Raw genomic sequence first — 24,609 nt, 5'->3', positions numbered from 1 at the left:
GTATATGACATAAATTGGGATTAATTGACGTATTCAATTGTTTTCGGCCACTTCCTGTCTCACCGGAAATGACTACTACTTTTTTTTATTCGATAGAAAATGATATTCTGAATAGATTGACGTATCATATGTCAACTTTTGACATTATCGCTTAATAAAAAATCGTATTTTAAATCTCAATCTAGAGTGTCATGGCTATGTTAAAAACACTAATTCTTAATGAAGGAGCCTTGGAAAAATAGATTTAATCGTCTAATGTTTTTAGTGCCTTGTCCTGGCCGGTTAGAAAATGCCCAAATCGTATTTTTAATCATATCTCAATTTTTTCAAATGGAACGAGGGTGGCTTGTTAGCATATTTAGAAAAAGTATTTTTTTACGAATAATTTGATATTACACACAAGTTATAATTGCAAATAAAGCATATGCGAAAATGTCAAAAGTTGACATATGATATGTCATTCTATTCAGATTGTTATTTTCTATCGAATAAAGTAAAAAAAAATACCGAGGATGCCATTTAAAAATCAAAAGTTGTAGTCATTTCCGGTGAAACAGGAAGTGGCCGAAAACAATTGAATACGTCCAATTAATCCCAATTTATGTCGTATACTAACATACCAAATCTCGTTTTTTATCTGAAAAAATAAAAAAGTTATAGGGTGAGTCACTTTTGAGACGCACCCGGTAGAGAATGCCTAATATTTAGCTTATAAAACAATCAACTTTTGCTTTCTAACCACAAATTCTCTGGAAGAATGATAATCAAAGGTCAAAATGACATTCTTCGCAAATTTTAAAGTATTAGTGGGAAAGTTTGGTAACTTTTTCTACTAATTGAAAATGACTAACTAATAAAAACTAAATTGAAAATATCACTAATTTTGATGTTCTGAATACTTAAATTAAAATTACAGAAACATCTATGCTAGTTGAATCCACTAATTTAGTCCACTGATTGCGGGGTTCTAAATGTTTTACGAGTTTACGATAATTTACAATGAAGAAAATAGAAAAAATTGGTTAAGTGCGAGTCGGACTTGCACGAAAGGTTCCGTACCATTCATTATCTATACAACATTAGACACTATATTATTATAAACTTTTTTTCCGATTTAGCTGAAATTTTGAATGCGCGTATAAGTAATTTAAAAAAAATGAAGAAACACATTACTAAAAATTGTATTAATCGATAATAAATATGCAAAAAGTAAAAATAAATATGAAAAATATGTAAAAATTAAAAAAAAACGATTAAAAAAAAGTCGCCTTGACTAGGATTCGAACCTGCCTCACTACGGCTCCAACGTCACAGCAGCGTAAAGTCCTAACGCTTTAACCACGCGGCCACCGAGAACTTGAAAGATTCTACGTAAAATTCTTACTTAAAAGATAATGTTTAGTGAAAGTACTTTTTTATTTATAAACATTTATTTAATTCTGTTTTTAGTATTTGTTCTTATAGCGGCAACATAGATACAACTGTCTAGCTATAACGGTTCATAAGATAGACCTTTGTGACAGACGGACGGACGGACGGACGGACGGACAGCGAAGTCTTAGTAATCGGGTTCTGGTTTGTACCCTTTGGGTACCGAACCCTAAAAAGCCTAATAATTAGCTTAAAAAACAATAAACTTTTCATTTCCAACCACAGTTTCTCTTGACAAATGATAACCAGAAGCCAAAATGACATTCCTCATAAATTTTGAAGTATATGTGGAAATATATATATGTATATATTATAAGTAGAAAAGTTAAAAGCAATGACTAAAGAATTCAAGGACAAATAACACCCGAGAGCAAATTGTTACCATGGCACCAAACAGTGCCGTGGCCATATTTTTTTCTTAACTTAGCTAGTTGAAGGGATATTTATATTTTTGATAAATGTTTTGACTACGCCTATGATGTAGGCGGTGGCATCATACTAATTAATTACGAAAGAAACGTATTAAAATGTTAACAAACGGTACAAAACTAGTATTGACGTATAGCACACATCAAGTACATATAATATCAGAAAAATAATTATTGAATTCAATAAGAAAACTTAAGAAAACGCTAAAAAGGTGGAGCGGACTGTTTATTTACTTATGAAACGTAACTCCTGGCTCTTTCTTTACGCTGCTGCTTTTAGATTTGAAAGCTGAACAACTAATCAGCATTGTAATAAAGTTTATACAAAGTTCACTACACACAAACTATTAAAAATTAATAAAATTGTCGCTGATGACCAGCTGATGACTCAAACGAAAAGAAAAGGCGTCTAAGGTCACAAATTCTGCTGCAGCCCGTAATGGGCGTTACGTGTCCTTATATTCTTTAGTCATTGGTTAAAAGTTAGTTAACTTTTTCTACTAATGGAAAATTACTACCACTAATTTTGACGTTCCCTTAAATTTAAATTATAGAAACAAACTTCCACGTTAACTGATATCGCTAATTTATTCCTCTAATATCTGAAGTTCTGAAGTTGAGAATTTTAAATGAATTCCTGTAAGTTTACTGATGTAGAGCTTCTTAAAAATATAAGTTTAAAAGTAATATAATTCTGAAAATTGCGGCATGGAGAAATTTTATTCCAAATTTAATAAAGCATAATTTTGAACTTATTCATAGTATTCTTGTTAAGGTTCTATAAAACATAGTTAATTGGCTTTTTCAAATTAAGGGGATTTCAGTAATAATTTCTATCTGTTTTTGAAGGATCGCTTTATATTCTATAATTTAAAAATTAATATTAATTTTGATATTTTAAACAACAACTAGAAATATTTCTAATAGCACATTAATAATTTTAATAAAAAATCATGAAAGTGCTAACGGTCCGTTTTGAAAAATAATGCTATAAGACATTTAAAATTCTTCCCTTAAGTTCCCTGGTTACATTTTTACAATTTAATTTTTTTGAAAACAATAATGTTGTAGTATATTTTTTTTGTATTAAAACGGTCAAAATATCTGTGTCGATTCATTGAAAATAAATCACTTGTAGTAGCAGGAAGTTATGTATATCAATAATTTTCTTTCGAATATTTAGATGATGGTAAAATTTTAATTGATGGTAAAAGGCAGCTTCCATAATTTTATATGAAATAGAATATATCTACTTTATCGAGTTGTTTTGTAAATTGCTACATATTAGTGCTTATATATTTTTATTTTCTACTAATAGATAAAAATACTGATATTTTTGTACTGATTAAACATTTTATTAAATATTTATTGTCTTTTATTAACATTAGTTTCGAAATGAAATGCAAACTTCTAAAATTAACTTAACAAAATGTTATTCAATTTATGTTGCGTTCTGGATGTATTTACTAATATTCTATTTCAATATATTAGTTTTTTACATATAATACCAAACACATATTTCTGAAAATAAGAGTCTTAAACATAAAAAATTAGTTAGTTAATAAGGAATAAATTTACACGTGCTAAGAACTTATATAACATATTAGTTATGATAACTAGTAATTTTAAAAAGATAACTAAACGTAAATTATGCCGAAAGATTTTCTCTTAAAAGTTTAATTAAATGAGTCATAGAAAAGCACGTCTTAAATCTTAGTGCCATTCTGTTATTTGTAAATGTATATTTGTAATTTTGATATGTTATAAAATGGGGGAAAATTGTAGAAGACATTAATTTTGTTTTAAGATTTATAAAAATATATCTACATTCATAACTTGATCATCTATGATACACCATTCTTAACTATCTGTATATCATAAAAAAAATATATCAACAAAAACTTCTAATTGATTTATATTTCGTTTATTTCTTATTCATTTTATGGAATTAATTTTATATAAATAAAACATAAGATAACCTAAAATATAGTAGTAAAATTATGTGCCTATACTTACAGCCTCTGATAATCGCAAGAACTAGCAAATAGAACTTTTTCCTTATTAATCTATTTTAAAACTATAAACTTTTTAAAAGACTTATCTGACGTTAAACGATCAGAAAGCCATGCGCCCAGCAGCCAGAAGGCTATTAGCAATCTACTTTGCTTTGCATATTAATAATAAACTGTATCAGAGCACAACAAAATATAAATATAACATATTAAAAATAATTTGTAAATACGTAGAAATATTATTTACCATTATACATCTATTTTGTAAAGTTTCAAGAGCTTAATATTCACATGTTATATTTTGAAAAGTCAGGTAATCATGAATTCTGAATGATATTGTGTCGTACTAATCGTCGTTTAACAAAGAATACAATTTAATCATTATATTTTCCTTTGAATGAAAAGATTAAGGAATGAGTATAATATTATCCATGTTTTCATGCATGGTGAACGGAATCGATAGCGTAGGTTCCCATCCTTGACAGTTCTGCTTGACGTTTTAATAATTGAAACATTTGAATTTGATTTGAAATTTTTTCGGTTTGGTATAACCACATAAAATCTTTATGAAATGTTCCATAGTGAGTGTATTCTTTTTTGGAAAATGGATTAAACTTCAAACATTAACTTTATTGTATCATGATTTTCGGTAAGCGAGAAACTTTTTTATTTGAAGGAATTTTTACATATAAATAAATAAATAAATAAATGCCTTTATTGTCAAAAATTTTTTCAATTTGTGGACAAAGGTAAACTAACAAACAAAGTAAAAAAAAACAAGGTACACAAACAAACAAACAAAAGATAATACAAAACATTATACAAATAATATTGTCAGTCTTATTGTTAAAATAAACATATATAAATGTATTTCAATTTTATTGGTTTGACGGAACGATAAACGACAAACGGACGCCGATGCGTATGAACTCGCCTTTAGATTTTTGACGCTTGTCAAAGTCTTGCCAAATTAGAGGTTATAATTTTGTGTCAACTGTTGTCAGTTTTGTCAAATACCCTGCGTTTTGGAAGATTATGCATTTTGATTCGTGTTATTACGTGTGTTTTGTGTCTTTTGAAGTCGCTTGGAGGAAAAATCGAGTGAAAATTAACTGTAGACCCAGAGCACAGTTTATGGTTAATACACGCTGCCCAGGCAAAAAGTCTTATACACCAATAAAGTTACCATCATTAAAGTTCGTATACCATCTCGTCGTAGACAAGTGCATCTCGAATATGGTAGAAGAACCATACTAAACACATACTAAAAACTGGAGTAGCTGTAAAATATCGACATCACACGATACGTAAATAATGGATTTTAGTAATGCCAAAGGTACTGGTTTAAAAAATTAAGATTAAAGTTAATTAATCAACCTTTAAGGTACCTATAAAATTTACTAAGTGTTATTAATAATAAAATAGTTTGTTTTATTTATGTTGTTTTATTTATTCCTGCGGAATATTACAAATTTGTATTTGTACCTAAGTTATATTGATAAATATAATCATAAATGCTGGAAGTTTCATAAAGCTTGAAAGTAAGAAATAGTTCTTTTTTATATTTTCTTGGTATGTGGTGTCTTGTTATTGTTTGTTTTGTATTAACACATACTGTTTTTTATTAAATCAAATAACTCGATTACATTTTTTCAGTTTTATACAGTTTTTTTCACAATATTTTGAAGTAATCACTTGTCAGTCAAATTTTAAATATAATAATTTCCTGCTATGCGTTCCAGTTGTACCAACTTATTTCTTTATAAAATAAAATAAACTACTTTAAAATTAAAATGACAGACACATCTATCACTGTCAAGGACCTTCTCGTTGGACAGACTATAGTAAATCTAGAAGGAAATTGTTTCAGAACTTAAATTAATAGAGACACTATTACGAATAAGACTATAAAATAGTTGATTGTGCGGCGTGCGGTAGTTCTCTGTCAAAAACTAATGGAAAAACTTTTCACTGGTATGTGACTATACAGGGTCGCTTTTATGTATGGAAACGGTCGATTATTAGGTAAAATATACAAGATACCGCAAAAAGTTAAATACAAGAATTATATATGGATTTTAAATGTCTGTTAGAGAGTAATAAATTTATGTATACAGGGTCGGTAATAAAGTCGTGGCACATCAAAGTCTCATTTTTTTAAATAGCTTGTATATTATTGCATATTTCAATTCTTCCTTCAATTCTAAGCAAAAATCGAAATATACACAATGTACCTCAAACCAACCGTTTCCGAGTTATTGACTTTTGAACATATTACTTAAACAATTTGATTTAATTAATTTCGTTATTAGTCGAGTAAAATTACTGAGAAAAGTCGCTTCCTTCTCGAAATTGTTTTTTTAAGGTATAACCACATAAAATCTTTATGAAATGATCGGTTAGGGCTTTGTGCATGCGAAATGACAAATTACGACCTTTTTGGGGGGGTCAGAAATTTTTTATCCGGGAAAATATCAAAAATCTATAACCATGTTTTTTTACCTTTCCTACGCGATAACTCCTAAACTAATCAACTTATTCACATACTCTTTTTTTTAATCGATTGAGAACGCATAGGCGATGAACGCTGAGGTAATTAAAGTTCCATAGTGAGTGTATTCTTTTTTGGAAAATGGATTAAACTTCAAACATTAACTTTATTGTGTCATGATTTTCGGTAAGCGAGAAACTTTTTTATTTGAAGGAATTTTTACATAGTATCTGCGTATGAAATGAAGAAAAAATATTGAAAAAGTTTTTAAAACTTGTTACAACTTTCTATTACTATTATTTTTATAGTTATTCTGATTTAAAGTTATCATTATTCCGTGCGCGGGCTCTAGAGACGCCGCGCCGCGCTATACCGCCCGGCCTGCATCACGTTGTACGGCGTGCTAGATGTGGCATTAATTTATGTTTTAGAGTAAATGTAGGAGAATTATTTTTAAGTAATTATTTAATATCTGAGTATATATGTCGGTGTCGATTTAATATGACATTTTATTTTTGTAATAAATAATATAATAAATAAAAAAAACATAAAAAAAACATTATTTTTATTACATAATAAGGACATATCTTGAAGTTTGCATAGGATTGAAACTCTTTTATTAAACTACGAATTTCTTCTTTTAATATAGGTGTTATTATTTGTGTTTTCTGATTATGCTCTTCATACCACTTATATAAAGATTTAAACAAAAGCATAAAAAGAGCATCGGCAACTAAAGTTATTCCTCGAATAGCCCTGGAATAGTATTTTTCATCTTACATCATTGTACAAGTATTTTAGACGTAATTATCTGTTTCAGTAAAAATGACAAAAAGGCCTCCATCTTCAAAAATATACCCAATATTGAAAAAAAACAGATTAAGGTTCATTCCGCCTAGCATATATGTTAATTTCCCATGTAATCATTTAGGACTATTCCGTAATATTTCGCGAGCTGTTGATTAAATAATCAAGTGTCCTGTTATATAAATATGGTTTTGTTTTAAAGTTTGTGCTAAATCTACTAATCTTACCATCAAAGTATATGGTACACAACCATCAAAGTATATGGTACCATCAAAGTATCACATTCGGTAGGTGGATTGTAAAAATGGCAAGTAAAATATTTTGGAAACACAAATTTCGTTGTCAACTAAAGTGGTGTTAAAATCAGTCGTTTAAAAAAGTTTCTTCCTACTTAACACTGCGAATAATTTGCCATGCTAGATTCTTGTTTTAGATTCTTTTCTACCCAACGTAATAGATTTTAATGGATGATGTTAGGCTAGATAATATTTATTTGATCTCTACCTAGAACAAATAGCATTTAATATTAAATAAATTAATATAAAATAAATTATTAAAACATATTAAAGCAGACTCTACGTATAAATATTTATTTAATATTAAATGCGATATATATACATATTTATGTATTGTTTTTATTCAACTGTAGTTATATAATGTAAGTATTATTGGTTTTAAGTGAATTCAATTTTAACAATGTTCCATGCTTATCAGGCTTTGTAACAACACTTTGTTCTTGTTAGAGATCAAATCAATATTATCTAGCCTAACATCCTCAATTAAAATCTATTACGTTGGGTATAAAAGAATCTAAAAAAAATATTCGAAGAAGAAAAAAAATTAAAAAAAAGAATCTAGCATGGCAAATTATTTGCAGCGTTAAGTACTATGAAGTAATCGACTAAAAGACAGCCACTGCTTTGATTATTTTATTACTTTTTATACTTGAACACAGAAAATAGAAAACGAGCCGTGTCTCGCCTAGACTGACTCTCAAACAACGACTATACAACGACTAACTATAAGTCCCTCATCACCGTCAATAAAACTAATTATATAACACCTTATCGATTAACATACAATCGTGGCAATAATATTTATGCATAAAATATATAGTTCTTCTCCACAAAGTATTCTGTTCCATGGTCGCCGAAAATTACTGCCCACAGTACGAAGAAACTTTTTTAAACTGGACTGATTTTAACAACACTTTAGTTGACAACGAAATTTTTGTCTCCAAAATATTTTACTTCCTTATCCACCACCAAATGTGATACCATAATATATACTTCGATGGTAAGATTAGTAGATTTAGCACAAACTTTAAAATAAAACCATATATTTATATAACAGCACACTTGGTCATTGATTCAAAAGCTCGCGAAATATTGCGGAATAATCCTAAATGATTACATGGGAAATTAACATTTATGCTAGGCTGAATGCACCTTAATCTGTTTTTTTTTCATGAAATAACTTTAGTTGCCGATACTCTTTTTCGGCTTTTTTTAAATCTTTATGTAAGTGGTATGAAAAGCATAATCACAAAACACCAAAAAAAAACACAAATAATAACACCTATATTAAAAGAAGAAATTCGTAGTTTAATAAAAGAGTTTCAATCCTATGCAAACTTCAAGATATGTCCTTATGTAATAAAAATAATGTTTTTTTCATGTTTTTTTTTATTTATTATATTATTTATTACAAAAATAAAATGTCAAATTAAATCGACACCGACATATGTGCTACTCAGATATTAAATAATTACTTAAAAATAATTCTCTACATTTACTCTAAAACATAAATTAATGCCACATCTAGCACGCCGTACAACGTGATGCAGGCCGGGCGGTATAGCGCGGCTTCTCTACAGCCCGCGCACGGGATAATAATAACTTTAAATCAGAATAACTATAAAAATATCAGTAATAGAAGGTTGTAACAAGTTCTAAAAACTTTTTCAATATTTCTTCTTTATTTCATACGCAGATACTATGTAAAAATTCCTTCAAATAAAAAAGTTTCTCGCTTACCGAAAATCATGATACTATAAAGTTAATGTTTGAAATTTAATCCATTTTCCAAAAAATAATACACTCCCTATGAAACTTTAATTACTTCAGATATCATCGCCTATGAATGATCGCCTCAATTGATTAAAAAAAAGAGTATGCGAATAAGTTGATTAGTTTAGGAGTTATCGCGTAGGAAAGGTAAAAAAACATGGTCATACAATTTTGACAGATTTTTGACATTTTCACGGAAAAAAAATTTCTGACCCCCCCAAAAAGGTCGTAATTAGTCATTTCACATTCTTCCTTCAATTTTAAGCAATAATCATAATACACAATGTACATAAATTGAAGAATTGAAATGGTAAACGAAAATTTTGTAATTTTCAGACTTGATATAATCTCATTTTATACATCTAGAAATGCTAACTTGAGAACTTATGTCAAATATTATTAAGTATCACAGTTTCGGCAGAATGGCATCGTTAAATCAAACTGAACATATCGAAATTAATTAAATCAAATTGTTTAAGTGATATTATAAAAAGTCAATAACTCGGAAACGGTTGGTTTGAGGTACATAGTGTGCATCTCAATTTTTGCTTAGAATTTCAGGAAGAATTGAAATTTGCAGTAATATACAGGGGGTTCTATTTAAAAAAATTAAACTTTTATGTGCTACGACTTTATGACCGATCCTATATACAAATAATTACTCTCTAATAGATATTTAAAAATCCTGTAACTTTTGTATTTAACTTTTTGCGGTACTTCCTATATTTTACCTAATAATCGGCCGTTTCCAAACATAAAAGCGACCCTGTATATTATACATACGTGTAGTAAACTGGTAATTTATGAAATTCACTTAGAATGACCTAATTATATATTTTTTCTTGCATTTTCGCAGTTATTTACTACATGTAAAAGTAATTAATATAAGTCAATTGACTGACAATTGACATTTATTGACAACGTAAAATAAAACAACAAATTATTGAGTCTAAACCACATATTTTTACACGTTTTGAATAAAATTAGAACGGCACTGATAAACCGGAATTTAGGTCAGCCAAGTTTTTTTATATGTCCCTTCCTTTATCCAATATTTTATTTCAAGATATTTTAAAAGCATATGTATAATAATTAGTATAGTTGTCATGGAAATAAATTAAATATGGAACAGAATGTAAAGCTTCATTCAGAACTTCGCAATTAGTAGAATAAATTTGTGGGTTCAATTAGCGTAGAAGTTTGTTTCTCTAATTTGATGTAAGCATTCAGAATGTCAAAATTAGTGGTTGGAATTTTCAATTAGTGGAAAAAACTAACAAAGTTTTATCTTTTCCACTAATTATATTTCAAAATTTGCGCGGAATGTCATTTTGGCCTTTAATTATCATCCGTCAATAGAAAATTTGGTTAAAAACCAAACTTTTGTTGTTTTATAATCTAAATATTAGGCTTTCTCTATGGATACAACTGATTACTGCAAGCTGTTGCTAGGATATTCTATTAATTTTAATTGTGTCTTTTAGACATTGTGAATTATCGTAAATCAAATAGTATAAAGTGTAATTGAAACCACTAATTTATTCCACTAATTGCGAGGTTCTGAATGAAGATTTACATTCAAATTAGAGGAACAAACTTCTACGCTAATTGAAACCATTAATTTATTCTACTAATTGCATTCAGAACCTCGCAATTAGTGGAATAAATTAGTGGTTTCCAGAACAGGTTCATTATTCCACTAATTGTCAGATTCTAAATGAAGCTTTAGACTGTAAGCTTCATTCAGTACCCCGCAATTAGTGGAACAAATTTGTGGTTTCCATTAAACGTAGAAGTTTGTTCCTTTAATTCCAATGTAAGCATTCAGAACGTTAAAATTAGTGGTAGAGGTTTCAATTAGTAGAAAACGTTATCAAACTTTTAACTTTTCCACTAATTATACTTCAAAATGTGTGAGAAATGTCATTTTGGCCTTTGATCATCTTCCGTCAACGAAAATTTTGGTTAGAAATCAAAAGTTGATTGTTTAATAAGCTAAATATTACGCTTTCTCTATGGATACAACGAATTAAGGCAAGCTGTTGCCAGGATATTTTATTAATTTTAATTGTGTCTTTTAGACATTGTGAATGATCGTAAACTGAAAAGTATAAAGTGTAATTGAAACCACTAATTTATTCCATTAATTGCGAGGTACTGAATGAAGCTTAAAAATCTTTAATAAATAAGAAATTATCAACGGTGAAATATTGGAATTCTAAATTAAATTATTCGTAATGAACCTGTGAAATATTGGAATTCGAAAATAAATATCTAAGCAAAATACTTTGACAAAAAATTACTCTAGTGCTACATGTAATAGAATGATTAAAGAAAATATCATTGTAATAATCAAAATTTCATAAAAATAAATTATATTTTTTATTATCATCTATCGATTTATGAAAAAACTAGTAATTAATCCTACTAAAAATCCTATTAAGGGGATAACTGAGCAAAAGCTGACATCTCATTAATATTAAACTTTTAGTAGGAACTCTAGTTATATCGAAAAAGCTAATGGAGGAGAATGCAACTGACATCTCATTTAAGAGAATCCCTTTAAAATTTAACTACCTGCTTTAGAAGATTACATTTTTAACAGCGAAGATAGTATCTTATTAAATTATTAAAATGATTGAGCTATTTTAAATTTTATCGATTAAAGAGCTAAAATAGAACCCAATTGTCTAGAATAAAAAAGGGAAAAGGGAATATTAAAAATGTTATTTGAGCTTCTATCTGATGAAAAGTGACATCGCAGACCGCCGTTTTGTTGTTTATCGCATAAATTTGAAATTTCGGTATAATATTTTACATATTTATACAGAGCAACATAAAACACTAATTCACCACAATACACCAAAACACTACGTTTAAACATCGGAGGCGCAACAAAAACTTTAAACTATTATATTAAACTTTTGCAGGCATTTAGAAAATTTGATTCTTGGTGTTTTAGGGTAGACTACTTCCGATTCTACATTTTGAAAATAGAAATAAATAAAAAGATCTTCACATTTTAAACAAAAACTTTGTTCTTTTAAAAATAACTTCTAACTAAAGTTATCAAATGTGAAAATATTAATTTGGCAACTCTGAGTAATGTTATCCAAGGAACCCCTTTTGGTGTATATCACAGAATGGTTTGACGTATCAAACCATCTTCAGTTTGTTATAACACGGCTCTACGGTTAGGTTTCGAAAAAAATACCAAATTGTGATATATCGTTTAAAAGGAAATTTTAACCCATTAAGCTATATAATAGTTATTTTTTATACAAGACGGTAAAATGGTATTTTATCGTCGATCAAAAATATTAATTCACGAGCGATGAAATCGCGAGTGAATTAATTTAGGGACACGATAATGCAATTTTATCATCGTGTATAAAACAATATTTTTTTCCATAGCGAGTTACGTTTTAAAAATATTCAGAAATTATTATTTCAAGAAATTTATTACGAGTAGAAAACATTTTGTGCTGGGTTGGCGTTGGTTTCTATGTAATTTGACAAATAAATAAAGCTGTCTCTCTAGTTGACAGTTTTGAGTCAATATTTTTTAATTCCCTTTCACGTCGATTGCTGATCACGTCGATTGCTGAATTGGAGACAGAAATGACTCAAAACGAAATATGCAAATTACCAATAGATATTCAGGCTGAGGCGACAAACGTCATATCCAAACTACTTCCATTTAAATCCCGAATAACTTATGAAAAGAAATACAAAAATTTAATAAAACGGAAGCAATTAAAAAATGTGCGAGAAGAAATAAAGTTTTTAACCTATCCTCGCTGTTAAAGTATCATTTAATCTACCCTTGAGGTATACACTGCATAGGGTATGCAGATGACATAGTCATGATTGCACGGGGGAAACATGAAGGCACCCTGTGTGATATTATCCAAAGAGGACTCCGCATCACTGAGAGATGGTGCAGGACTGTCGGGCTGAGTATCAACTCAGATAAAACCACGGTAGTGCCATTCACCAGAAAGCGAAGTTTGAAAAACTTGAAAAGAATCAATCTAGATGGAAAGGAAATACTGCCATCACAGGAAGTGAAATATCTAGGAATAACCCTGGATAGTAAACTTCTCTGGAACAGGCATATTAAGAACATTACGAGCAAAGCCACAAAGGCTCTCATGATATGCAGAAGACTGGCGGGAAATAGGTAGGGCTGCGCCCCAAAAATTTTGCGCTGGATGTATACCATGATAGTAAGACCCGTGATTACATATGGAGCAGTTGCTTGGTATACAAAACTAGAGCAACGTACAGCAAGGCAAAACCTGTGCAAAGTACAGAGACTGGCATCTATACACAGGTGCCATGAGAACATGTCCAACAGTAGCAATGGAGGTCATTTTAGACCTAACATCACTGCATATTGTCGTCGGTAGTTATGCCAATACGACAATGATTAGAATGGTCATAGACGGAAACAGTACTGGGAGAATTTTTAGGTCAGGGGCTTGGAACACCCTCAAAAAGAAAATTCCATTTCTCCAACTCCCAGTGGATGACATACCAAGAATTTACAACTTTGCGAAACACCTCACTGTAGTATTAAGTAATAAAAAGGATTGGAAGGAAGAAACGTTTACTCAGCATATAAAAGACAATACCATAACGTGGTATACTGATGCTTCCAAAACCAAAGCAGGGACAGGGATAGGAGTATTTGGGCCGAAAACCAAATACGCCGAACCAATGGGCACCTACCCCAGTATCCTTCAGGCAGAAATTTACGCTATCGAAAGATGTGTAAAATTTATCTTAGACAAGGAACTATCGAAAACAGGAAATTGCCATCCTATCCGATAGTCATGCAGCACTAAACGCGATCAACTCAGTAACCATCAATTCGAAGTTGGCCAAAGAATGCCTAGAGAAGCTCAACAAGTTGGGCAAACAAAATAAACTCCTCCTACTCTGGGTGCCTGCTCACCAAGGGATAAAAGGCAATGAAAAAGCAAATGATCTAGCTAGGAAAGGAGCGAACACTCCACTAACTGGACCAGAACCGTTCTGTTTTCCAAGCGGAAACCAGCTGAAAGCGGAACTGAAGAATCTGGAAGACTCCAACCGCAACTTAGAATGGGTGTCTTCCAACGGTCTAAGACACTCGAAAACCGAGAAAAATCAAAGGCTTTCCTTGATTTAAATAAAAACAATCTTCGGATTGTCACGGGGTTTCTAACAGGACCCTGTCTCCTCAACGAACACCTCAGTAGGCTGAAGCTGAGAAACAACGGCGGCGCAGATTCTGTGGGGAATATGTGGGGAAACCCAGAACACCTCATCACTGAGTGCGCCGAGACGATTGACCATTCGTGCCATGAACTTTGGCACGGCTGATGTCAAGGATGGAGAGCTGGCCTCTATGGAGCTGTCTCAGATACTGATGGCTTTTGTTAAAGCCTTTGAGACTGTATGATGAGTTATAACTCGTTATAGCTCAAGAAAGGGGAACACACAATAGATCTTTAAGGTCGCGGTGACTAACTCCCTCCTAAACATTCTACATTCTACATTCTACCCTTGAGGTTAAAGTACCATTTTATCTACTATTTTGATAGATATAAAGCAATTTCATATGGGCCATTAACAATTTGTGCTTGGTATCCGTTACAGTTAACCTGGATGCGAAGCTCAAATTTTATTTAATAAAAAAGCAAAATAAAACCGCTGGTTTACTACGATAAACCAAAACATTTTACTTTTAGCATTGGACCTGAATTTCGCTAACCATGTTGGAACAGATGATTAAAACTCAGTGAGTTTTAATAACCTGGTGTATTGTGGTGAACTAGTGTTTTAATAGTTAGTTTTTATAATAACAGCCAATGTTCCTATCCCTTACTATTCGAAGATGATTTTCATGCATCCGTTGTTCGATGATGATGATACGATATTAATTTATTGGCTGAATTTTAAAGGCTTCGATTGGTTAACCCTTTCTAACCAATCAAAGGCTTTACATTCAACCAATAAAATTGATATCGTATCATCGTATCGTCGGATAACGGATGCATGAAAATCAAGCTTAATAGAAAATGTGAGTTTTGATGAACTATACAGGTGGTCCGAACTGTATTCCGGAAACTTTGGCAGCATATTCTGCAGATAAAAATAATTAAAAAAGTTCGTATAAATGTATGACCTAAAATTATTAGTTTCTGAGATACAGGATGTAGAAGTTTCATTTTATATTTCAATTTTTTCCAAATAATTTATGAAGTAACGTCAATATTTGGATGAAAATTGGTGTCTGATAGTGTTTTGACATCAGAAATTTAATTTTGATGCTCTCAATACATTCCTGTCTGTTGGGCGCCACCTACATATGTTTTAAATGTTTTGAAGAGTAATAACTTTTCGCCCGTACCTGTATAAAATTACTGAGTAAAAAATGTACATTTACGATGTTTTTTACATAAAAAAAGTCTCTTGGTAAAAATCGCTACGAGTAATGGTTCTCGAGATATTTGGAATCTAAATTATCAATACATGTCATTATTGATATAGATTAAACGTGCTGAGTAAATAGTTATTAGACTATATCATAAACTTGAAATGTTTTTGTGTCAAAAGTTCAACAGAAACTGTTTTATCATCATTTTTTTGAAGGAAAATAAAAAGTTCCCAAATTTACCACTTCAGTCAAATAACTATCCACTCAACGTATTATTTTTGTCAATAATTACGTGTATTGACTATTTTCATTATAAATATCTTAAGAACGGTTGGTCGTAGCGATTTTTGCGAAATAGATATTTTTTACGTAAAAAGTCGCGGAAATGTATATTTTTTCACTCTGTAGTTTTATACAGGTACGGGCGAAAAGTTATTACTCTTCAAAACATTTAAAGCATATGTAGGTGGCGCCCGCTACAAATAGGAGTCATATTGTAGGTGATATACATAGTCATACATCAAAATCAAATTTCTCATGTCAAAAAATTCAAAATCAGACACCAATTTTCATCCAAATATTGACGTTAATTCAAAAAAAAAGAAAACAAAGTACAAAAAGCCAAAACAGCTTCATCGACAAAGCAAAACAAAAAAAGCACAAACCAAACCAAACCAAACAAATATACAAATAATAAAAAAAAAAATGTCATACAATACAAATCAATTCAAAAAAAAATTTACGTCATAAAATTACAAATAAAACATATATGGACATTGCAGAACACAGGCGTATCTAGAAAATTTTACAAAAGGAAAACTGTAAATGGATAAAATCATGTTATAATAACATAAAATCAAGAGTTATAAAATATTAAATACTAGACCTTTAACCAGTGTGTGAGATGATCAAAATATTAAAATTAAAATTCTAAATTGTTCATGATTAAACATCAACAAAAAAGTCGTTTACCTCATATAGGGCTCTCTCCAGTAAGTATGATTTCAGAGCTTTGCGAAATGCGGGAAAGAATGAAAGTGACTTGATATTCGAAGGCAAATGATTGTACATTTTCTTGGCATTATACAGTATTGAGCCCGTAACTTGTTCTGAGCTCGGGGTTGGCAGATAAATATCGTGCTCCGCATTCCTAAGTGGATAGTTGTGCGAAGGCCTTTCTGGAATAGAGAATATGTGCTTGCGGATTAAGCAAACGGATTCAAAAATGAATAAGGAAGGAAGAGTCAGTATTTTGAAATTTTTAAAGAAATTCTGGCAGTGAGTTCTACTGTTTAGTCCCAATAAGTATCGAACTGCCTCTTTTGAAGCTTGAAAAATACGATCAAATTTTGTCGCGCAGCAAGTACCCCAGAATGGAAGGGCATAACGAAGATGCGACTCAAAAGGCATAATAGACCATTCTAGAGGTTGATGAGATAAGTTCCTAGACACTGATCTTAGCGCAAAAACAGGCAGAGCTTAGTTTCTTTTGATAAGGCTGATGTGCAAGTCCCATTTTAAAGAGTTGTCCACAACAAGTCCTAAGAATTTCACAGAGTCCACGACGTCAATAGTGGTGTTATTAAGTACAAAAGGTTGTATAGTACTTTTATATGACAAAACTTTAGTTTTTGAAAAGTTGAGGCATAGGAGATTAGAATCCCACCAAGATTTAATGGTGCGTAAGTCACTGGATATAGTATCATATAGTGCCGTAACATCTGGGCCGCTCCAAGTGAAACTAGTATCATCCGCAAAGAGGCAGATTTTACCGCTAATGTCTAGATTTGCAATGTCGTTGATAAACACCAGAAATAAAATAGGGCCAAGTACTGAACCCTGAGGGACACCACATTCTATAGGCTTACAAGAAGACATAGACGTATCAATCCCCACAAGCTGCCTTCTGTTGCCAAGATATGACTTAAGCCATTCGAGCGGCACTCCCCTGAATCCATAGTATTGCAATTATTTTTTGTCAATAATGATATGAATTGACTAATTCCATTCCAAATATCTTGAAAACGATTGCTCGTAGCGATTTTTACCAAGAGACATTTTTATCGTAAAAAAATATGGAAATGTATATATTTTCACTCAGTACTTTTATACAGGTGGTATACGGATGGAAAGTTATTACTCTTCAAATCAGTTAAAAGCATGTAAGTGGCGCCCCCCTACAAGTAGGAGTTAATTGACAACGAAATCAAAAATTTCTGATGTCAAAAAACACCAAGACGCCAATTTTCATCCAAATATGCAAATATCCACCTTAATTCAGAAATTATTTGGAAAAACCCGAAATAAAAATGAATCTTCTACACTCTGAATCTCCAAAACGAGGTATTTTAGGACATAAATTTATACGAACTTACCTATTATTATCTGCAGAATACGCTACCTAAGATTCCCGAATACAATTCTGACCACCCTGCATATGTTATTGTTCTAATAAAAAATAAAACATCATTCTGTATTATATATCATTCAAGGGTAAGAGAAAACTACTTTTAATGCTAAAACACGATTAATCTCAAAATATATAGTAAAGTAGTCCATTAAATGGTTTTCAACTAACATTTTGTTGTGCTTTGATAGAACAACTATAAAGTAAAATGAAAATAAATTTTTGTTTATACCTGTATGGAATATCGCTCAGGTTGCTTTGCGAATGGGAATGTGGCACTTTGGGTTCCTTCACGATGCTAGAGTGCGCTCCGACGCTGACACCGAAATGCGATATTTCATGCGCCGAACCGGATAGACTGCGATCGCTTCCTCTGCGCTTGCTCAGAGCGCCTGCGCACGGAACCGTCACAGCTTGCTGCGCCGATCCGCCTTGGTTGGGTTGCGCGCTAGTCGAGGCTTTTTTCTTCGTCGGTCCGAACCCAAAAAACCTAGTAAAATATTCAAATTATCTCCAAAACTGTACATTTATTTATTAACTTAATTTAGTTAAAGTATATCCGGCGATAAAAGGAACTATTTTGAAAGGCGAAAATAAAAATGACAGAGAAATAAAATCTAGGACAAAAATGACAAAAAAAGTGACAAAATGAAATGACAAAGAACAGAGATGTTTATGTGTACCGGGTGCGTCTCAAAAGTGGCTCACCCCTATAACTTTTTTATTTTTTCAGATAAAACAACGAGATTTGGTATGTTAGTATATGACATAAATTGGGATTGATTGACGTATTCAATTGTTTTTCGGTCACTTCCGGTTTCACCGGAAGTACTACAACTTTTGATTTTTACCCTCGGTATATTTTCTACTTTATTCGATAGAAACTGACACTCTGAATAGAATCACATATCATATGTCAATATTTGACATTTTCGCATGTGGTTTATTCTTTGAATAAGAAGACTAAGGAAGGAGCATAATGCTATCCATGTATTCATGCATGGTGGGCGGAAAAAGGACTCTAGGGTGGGGATCCTTGACGGTTCTGTTAACGATTCATTTGACACATTTGAATTTGATTTGAAATTTTGTGGATTTGTCAATCTTTACGGAGCTTATTTTATGTTATTTATTATTTATTCTACTACTGATAGTTGTATAAAGGTAGTAAATCTAGATGGAAATTGTGGCAGAACTTAAATCGGCAAAAAATCGAGTGAAATAATGGAACAACTTTCTCTAGTAAGTGACTATATAATATACATACGTGTAGTAAACCGATCATTTATGAAATTCACTTTAAACTAACTATTATATATATATTTTTTCTTGCATTTTTTGCTTTTATTTACTACTTGTGAAAGATTAGATGTCAAAAAATTTAGATACGCCAATTTGATTCTACCTGCTTCAGTAGCGTATCGGATGTTTGTGATAATAAATAATTATTAAAACTTATCTATTTTTATTATAATAATATGTTTTTATAACAATTTTAATAACTAGCAACATTTATTCACAACGCAAAAATAAAAAAAAAAATATTGAGTCTACCCCACGTCTACACTACATCATAGTTTACATTTTTAAATACAATTAGAACGGCACTGATAAACCCGTAAACCCTGAATTTAAGTCGGCCATATTTGAGTCCCATCGCGGTGGACCTAAGATTTTTATATGCTCCTTCCTTAGTCTTCTTATTCAAAGGGTTTATTTGAAATTGTAACATGCGGTTCATAACGACAATGGTGTGTGTGGTACCAAATTATTCGTAAAAATGTTTTTTCCAAATATGCTAACGAGCAACCCTTGTTCTATTTGAAAAATTGAGATATGATTTGGTTGCGAAAAATACGATTTGGGCATCTTTTAACCTGCCACCGACAAGACACGAAAACATTAGACTCTCAAAACTATTTTCCCAAGGCTCCTTGATTGCAAAATTAATGTTTTTAACACAGCCATGGCACTCAAGATTGAAATTTAAAATACCCTTTTTTAAGAAAATGTCAAGTTGACATATGATATGTCATTCTATTCAGAGTGTCATTTCTATCATCGGAAGTAGAAATATACTGAGGTGCCATTTAAAATCCAAAGTTGTAATAATTAATTTTCGGTGAAACAGGAAGTGACCAAAAGAATTGAATACGTCAATCAATCTAATTTATGTCATACACTAATATTCCAAATCTCGTTTTTTAATCTGAAAAAGTATAAAAAATAGGGGTGAGCCACTCTCGAGACGCACCCGGTATATGTGACCAAATTGAATTGAGTAAAGCAATGTTTTTATTTAGTTAAGTTTTTCGAAAACATTTTTATTTTTATTTGCTTCTGCTGATTATAGATACTAAATTCTTATTTATGATTCAAATGTTATACAGGTTTTAAAACAGCTACATTGTATTTACTTCTTTTTCTTCGACGATCGCTACGTGCCTAATACTTGTTATTTAAATATACAGGGTGTCCCAGAAATAAATGCAAATATTTTAGCTGGTAGTATAGTTCAACCCCAGAAACACGCCTATGAGGTTTTTTCTTCATGAAAAAAAATTTGAAAACTCGAAATTTTCGTAAAATTTTTGGAATTTTTTTTAGTTTAGTTAAAAACATACTTTCTTGATAATATGGCAACATAGGTATTAGATTAAATTTACAAGAAAGAAAATCCAGAAAGATCCAGTGGTTCTCAAAATTTTAGCAAAAAATCATTTTTTTGGAAATTTTCAAAGTAAAATAACTCCGTTATTTTGGACTCATTTGAAAACGATAAAGAGAAAATATGTTTCTTTTATCGAGATCTACCATCCCTTAAAATATTTGCACTTATTTCTGGGACACCCTGTATAAACTATTTATAGCTTTTCTTCCCATTTCATTCTTCCTTGAAAACAAGTGTTTCAATTGTTGATGTATATTTTTATGACTAAATATAAAGAGAAAACACTTGTTAGCCAGTGAAAGCTCTAATCTCGAGAACAGGTACAATGTACAGGGTGGGTCAAATTCGACGCTTTTAAATGGAAACACCCTTTTCTATACGAGATAGACAAAAACTAATATTGGTGTCTGGAGCTCAATTTTTGTGAAAAACATGATGGTGAAAACCACATATCGATATCTATTACCGTTTCTGAATTTTTGATGCGGTGTGTTTTTCAAAATATGCATTTTAAACAAATCGCTGTAACTTTTTTGCTATGGAAAATTTTTGTATTTTTATGAAAACATTTCCAAAGCACCTTTTACGTAGAATTTAATGGTTTAAGTATAAATTTTTTAAAGTTAATAATTTAAGAATTATCAATAGAAAATTTGATTTTTTATATGGGACACCCTGTATATTTTTAATTTATTCAAAATAATTTAAAATTACCTTATCGACCGTCTTCTGTTATGGGCAGACGGGGCAGTTTTTGAACATTTCTCGCGGAATTCATTAACTCAGTGGGGGTGAAAGATACCCTCTCACAACTGCTAAGTATTTCTAATTATTGTCTAGATTATACGGAAGAATAAGGAACCTTTATTCTTTCGCAAATATATCCATAGGATTAGATTCATGGGCTCTAAGTCATGCGGCCTCGACGGCCAACGACTGGGCGAAGTATAAAAAATATCACGAGTGCTATATTTTTAGAAAGGTAATTTTAAATTCTTTTCAGTTAATTAAAAATATAGAGGGTGTCCTAAATAAAAAATCAATTTTTCTGTTCATAACTCTTAAATTATTAATTTAAAAAAAATTATACTTAAACCGTTAAATTCTACGCAAAAAGGTGCTTTGGAAATGTTTTCATAGAAATACAAAATTTTCCATAGCAAAAAAGCAGCGATTTGTTAAAAAGTGCACATTTTGAGGAAAACACCCCGTAACTCCGGAAACGGTAACAGATGATATTGATGTGCGGTTTACCTATATAAGACTATCTATGGCTAGTCTATGTTAATACTAAGCAGAGCTGCAAGCTTACAGGAAACTTAAGTCAATTTTTGATTTAAGTCATTCTAATGACTTAAGTCATTTTATTTCAAGTCATATTTCTGAGCTGGCTAATTTTAGAAAAGATTTAAGTCTTTTTAGTCGTAAAAAATGTTGTGTGGACAGCAGATCAGCAGTAGGACAGCAGATCAAAAACTCAGACACTCGCTACCGTTATAGTAAAATGCCATGCCTAGTTTTAAATGCATTTTTTGAATAGGATTTTTTTTATATTTTTATGATTTTTTTTATTAATAAGTTGTTTTATGCCCTTGATGCGTATATTTTTTATTGTTAGTTACGTTATTCTGAAAATATATCGTTTTATTTTTAAGTGCTTTTTTATATGTATCTACAAAAAAATAAATAGTAGGTAGGTAATAAGAAAATCGGTAATACAGAGTAAGTAATAAGAAAATTTAAAAAATAGGTACTTAAATTGAATTCCGGTTGTCTCAACTTGGGGGTAATTATATTGATAAGTCATTTTACTTACTTAACATACTATATAATCATGATTTGATTTGACTTAAGTCATAAAAATGACTTAAATAACCTTTTTTTACAGTATTATAAGTTTTTACAAAAATGACGACTTAAATTAAAATGATTTAAGTCAAAGACTTAAGATTTAAATCATTTGAACTTTATGTTGAAATTGACTAAATCATTTTGATTTTAGAATTGACATGAGACTTAAGATTTAAGACTTTTTTGAAACTGACTTGTTGCAGCTCTGTTACTAAGTAATACTACCATTATTAAAAAAATCTAGGTAGGTGTATGTATTTTTCGAAGAAATCATTAATAGAAAAGTATGGATTTGTAGACAGAATAATCAATCTTTGCATATTTATCTACACTCACCGGCAAAAAAACCGGCCACTAAAAACTAGTCCCAATTTCAAAGTTGGATTTCTCGCGAACCACTCATTCCATTTTGATGATTTTTTTTTTAAATTGTAAATTAATTCCTTCTTAACGGATGCTACCTCAGAAATTTTTATTCCGAATTTATTTTGAGTATATACAGGGCACAACAATAAGACGAAGTTTTTTGTCCGAACTTTGTAACACTCTGTAGGGCGCAGCAGCTGTAGTAGCTATTGCTAAATTAAATAACATTGTAGATTGTAGCCTCATCTTTTGTGAGCATTTTGTTTTTTTAATTATGACATTATCTCTGTTTGTATTGGAGATACGCTGCTTTAAAATGAACGTCTCGGAAAAATGCTTCACAGGCAAAACCGCGATTCATCCGTGAAAAGGACTTTAGTCCATTGCTCAATATCCCAATTCACACTTAAACGCGCAAACTGAAGACGTGTTCGACTATATCTTGGAAGTAGCGGTCCTGTGGCAGGTCTCCTTGCAGACAAGCTATTTTCTTTTAGTCTTCGTCGGGTTGTTCTCTCACTGACTTCAGTTCTACGCACGGCTTGTAGCAGATGTTGGTTCTGGAACGTTGTAATTTTACGATTTCGTAAAGTATTCAGGGATAATAAAGCGGTCGTCAATTGCATTTGTCTTCCGTTTTCTTCTGGAACCCACTCGACTGGTGAAATATTCCTGTTTCCATATACCGATTCCAGGTATCCTGGACTGTTGTTCGGGTATACCCAGGTATCGGACACATTTTAATTTGACAACCGTTGTCTTGCATATATATACATAACCCATACAGCACGTCCAAATGAAATTACGTTTCTACAAGGGAAACACATGAGAAACCAAATATGTTAAAGTGAACCTAAGGGTTCATCTAGTTCTAACATATACATATGAGATACACGCAGGTTTATATTGATAGAATTGTGTGATACAGTGTTTACTAGTTGTATACCGTATGCACTCAAGATTCTAAAGAGTTTTTTTGTAACGTAACAAATCATTATTAAAATGATGAAATCTGACGTCAGTATATGAGATATACAATGTATATGTTATATGTATGTGTGATACTTCGTATCATAGTTGTGTCTATAGTACACACCTTGTAAAAATGTGACGTATACACATAATATAAATTTCTATATAGACACTTTGTAATAGTGTACTGTTGTGTCTACATTCTAGCATGAAATGAAGGTGTGCGCACGCGCGGATAGCCTCAGCGTAGAGACACCGACTAAGTGTATCTTATGTGTTCTCTCTCCTTTCTCCTTTCTAGAAGTGGTATGTGTTAGCAGCCATTATTGTTTTATCGTTCGGAAGCTCTATATAAATGTTCTGTTTGTGTGTAGTTTAAAAGAGATTTTAAGGTAAGCACAAGTTTTTAATTACCTTGTTACACCTCTTCCTAAGAGTATTATTATTATAGCAGCGACTCTTCCCTTACTCGATACCCAATTTACCAAATTTTGACTCCAATGAATGAAAACTCCAAATATTCTCGTATAATGATAAAGAGGTTAGCTCTGCAATATAATTTTTTTAATTTGGAAATAATACAAATCTAAATGGACCAGAGAAAGAATGATTTAAACACTTCAAAGAACTTCTTACACTGGTATTCGGTAAGTTATTGATGGATCAATATACAGGTA

At 31.1% G+C, this 24,609-nt stretch overlaps 1 protein-coding gene and 1 long non-coding RNA gene across 2 annotated transcripts in view; one reads left to right on the top strand and one right to left on the bottom strand.

Annotated features, from left to right (window-relative positions):
- LOC115874968 overlaps positions 1-24,609 on the bottom strand; it is a gene marked incomplete in the record, with an annotated part of 636,162 nt that overhangs the window by 32,452 nt on the left and 579,101 nt on the right. The window contains 1 exon segment of the mRNA XM_030890274.1: positions 18,305-18,562. Within this exon segment, the coding sequence (XP_030746134.1) occupies positions 18,305-18,562 (258 nt within the window).
- Positions 1-24,609, top strand: part of LOC115874974 — a 239,486-nt gene that overhangs the window by 63,306 nt on the left and 151,571 nt on the right. Inside the window, exon 2 of the long non-coding RNA XR_004048949.1 lies at positions 1,916-1,918. This is a non-coding gene — a long non-coding RNA (uncharacterized LOC115874974). The remainder of the gene's footprint in view (positions 1-1,915; positions 1,919-24,609) is intronic.

Source organism: Sitophilus oryzae, unplaced genomic scaffold (genome assembly GCF_002938485.1).
Source record: "Sitophilus oryzae breed Bouriz unplaced genomic scaffold, Soryzae_2.0 scaffold_130_pilon_pilon, whole genome shotgun sequence".
Lineage (NCBI taxonomy): Eukaryota > Metazoa > Arthropoda > Insecta > Coleoptera > Curculionidae > Sitophilus > Sitophilus oryzae.
The sequence above is the reverse complement of the archived record's forward strand: the minus strand, read 5'-3'. Positions and strand labels throughout refer to the sequence as shown.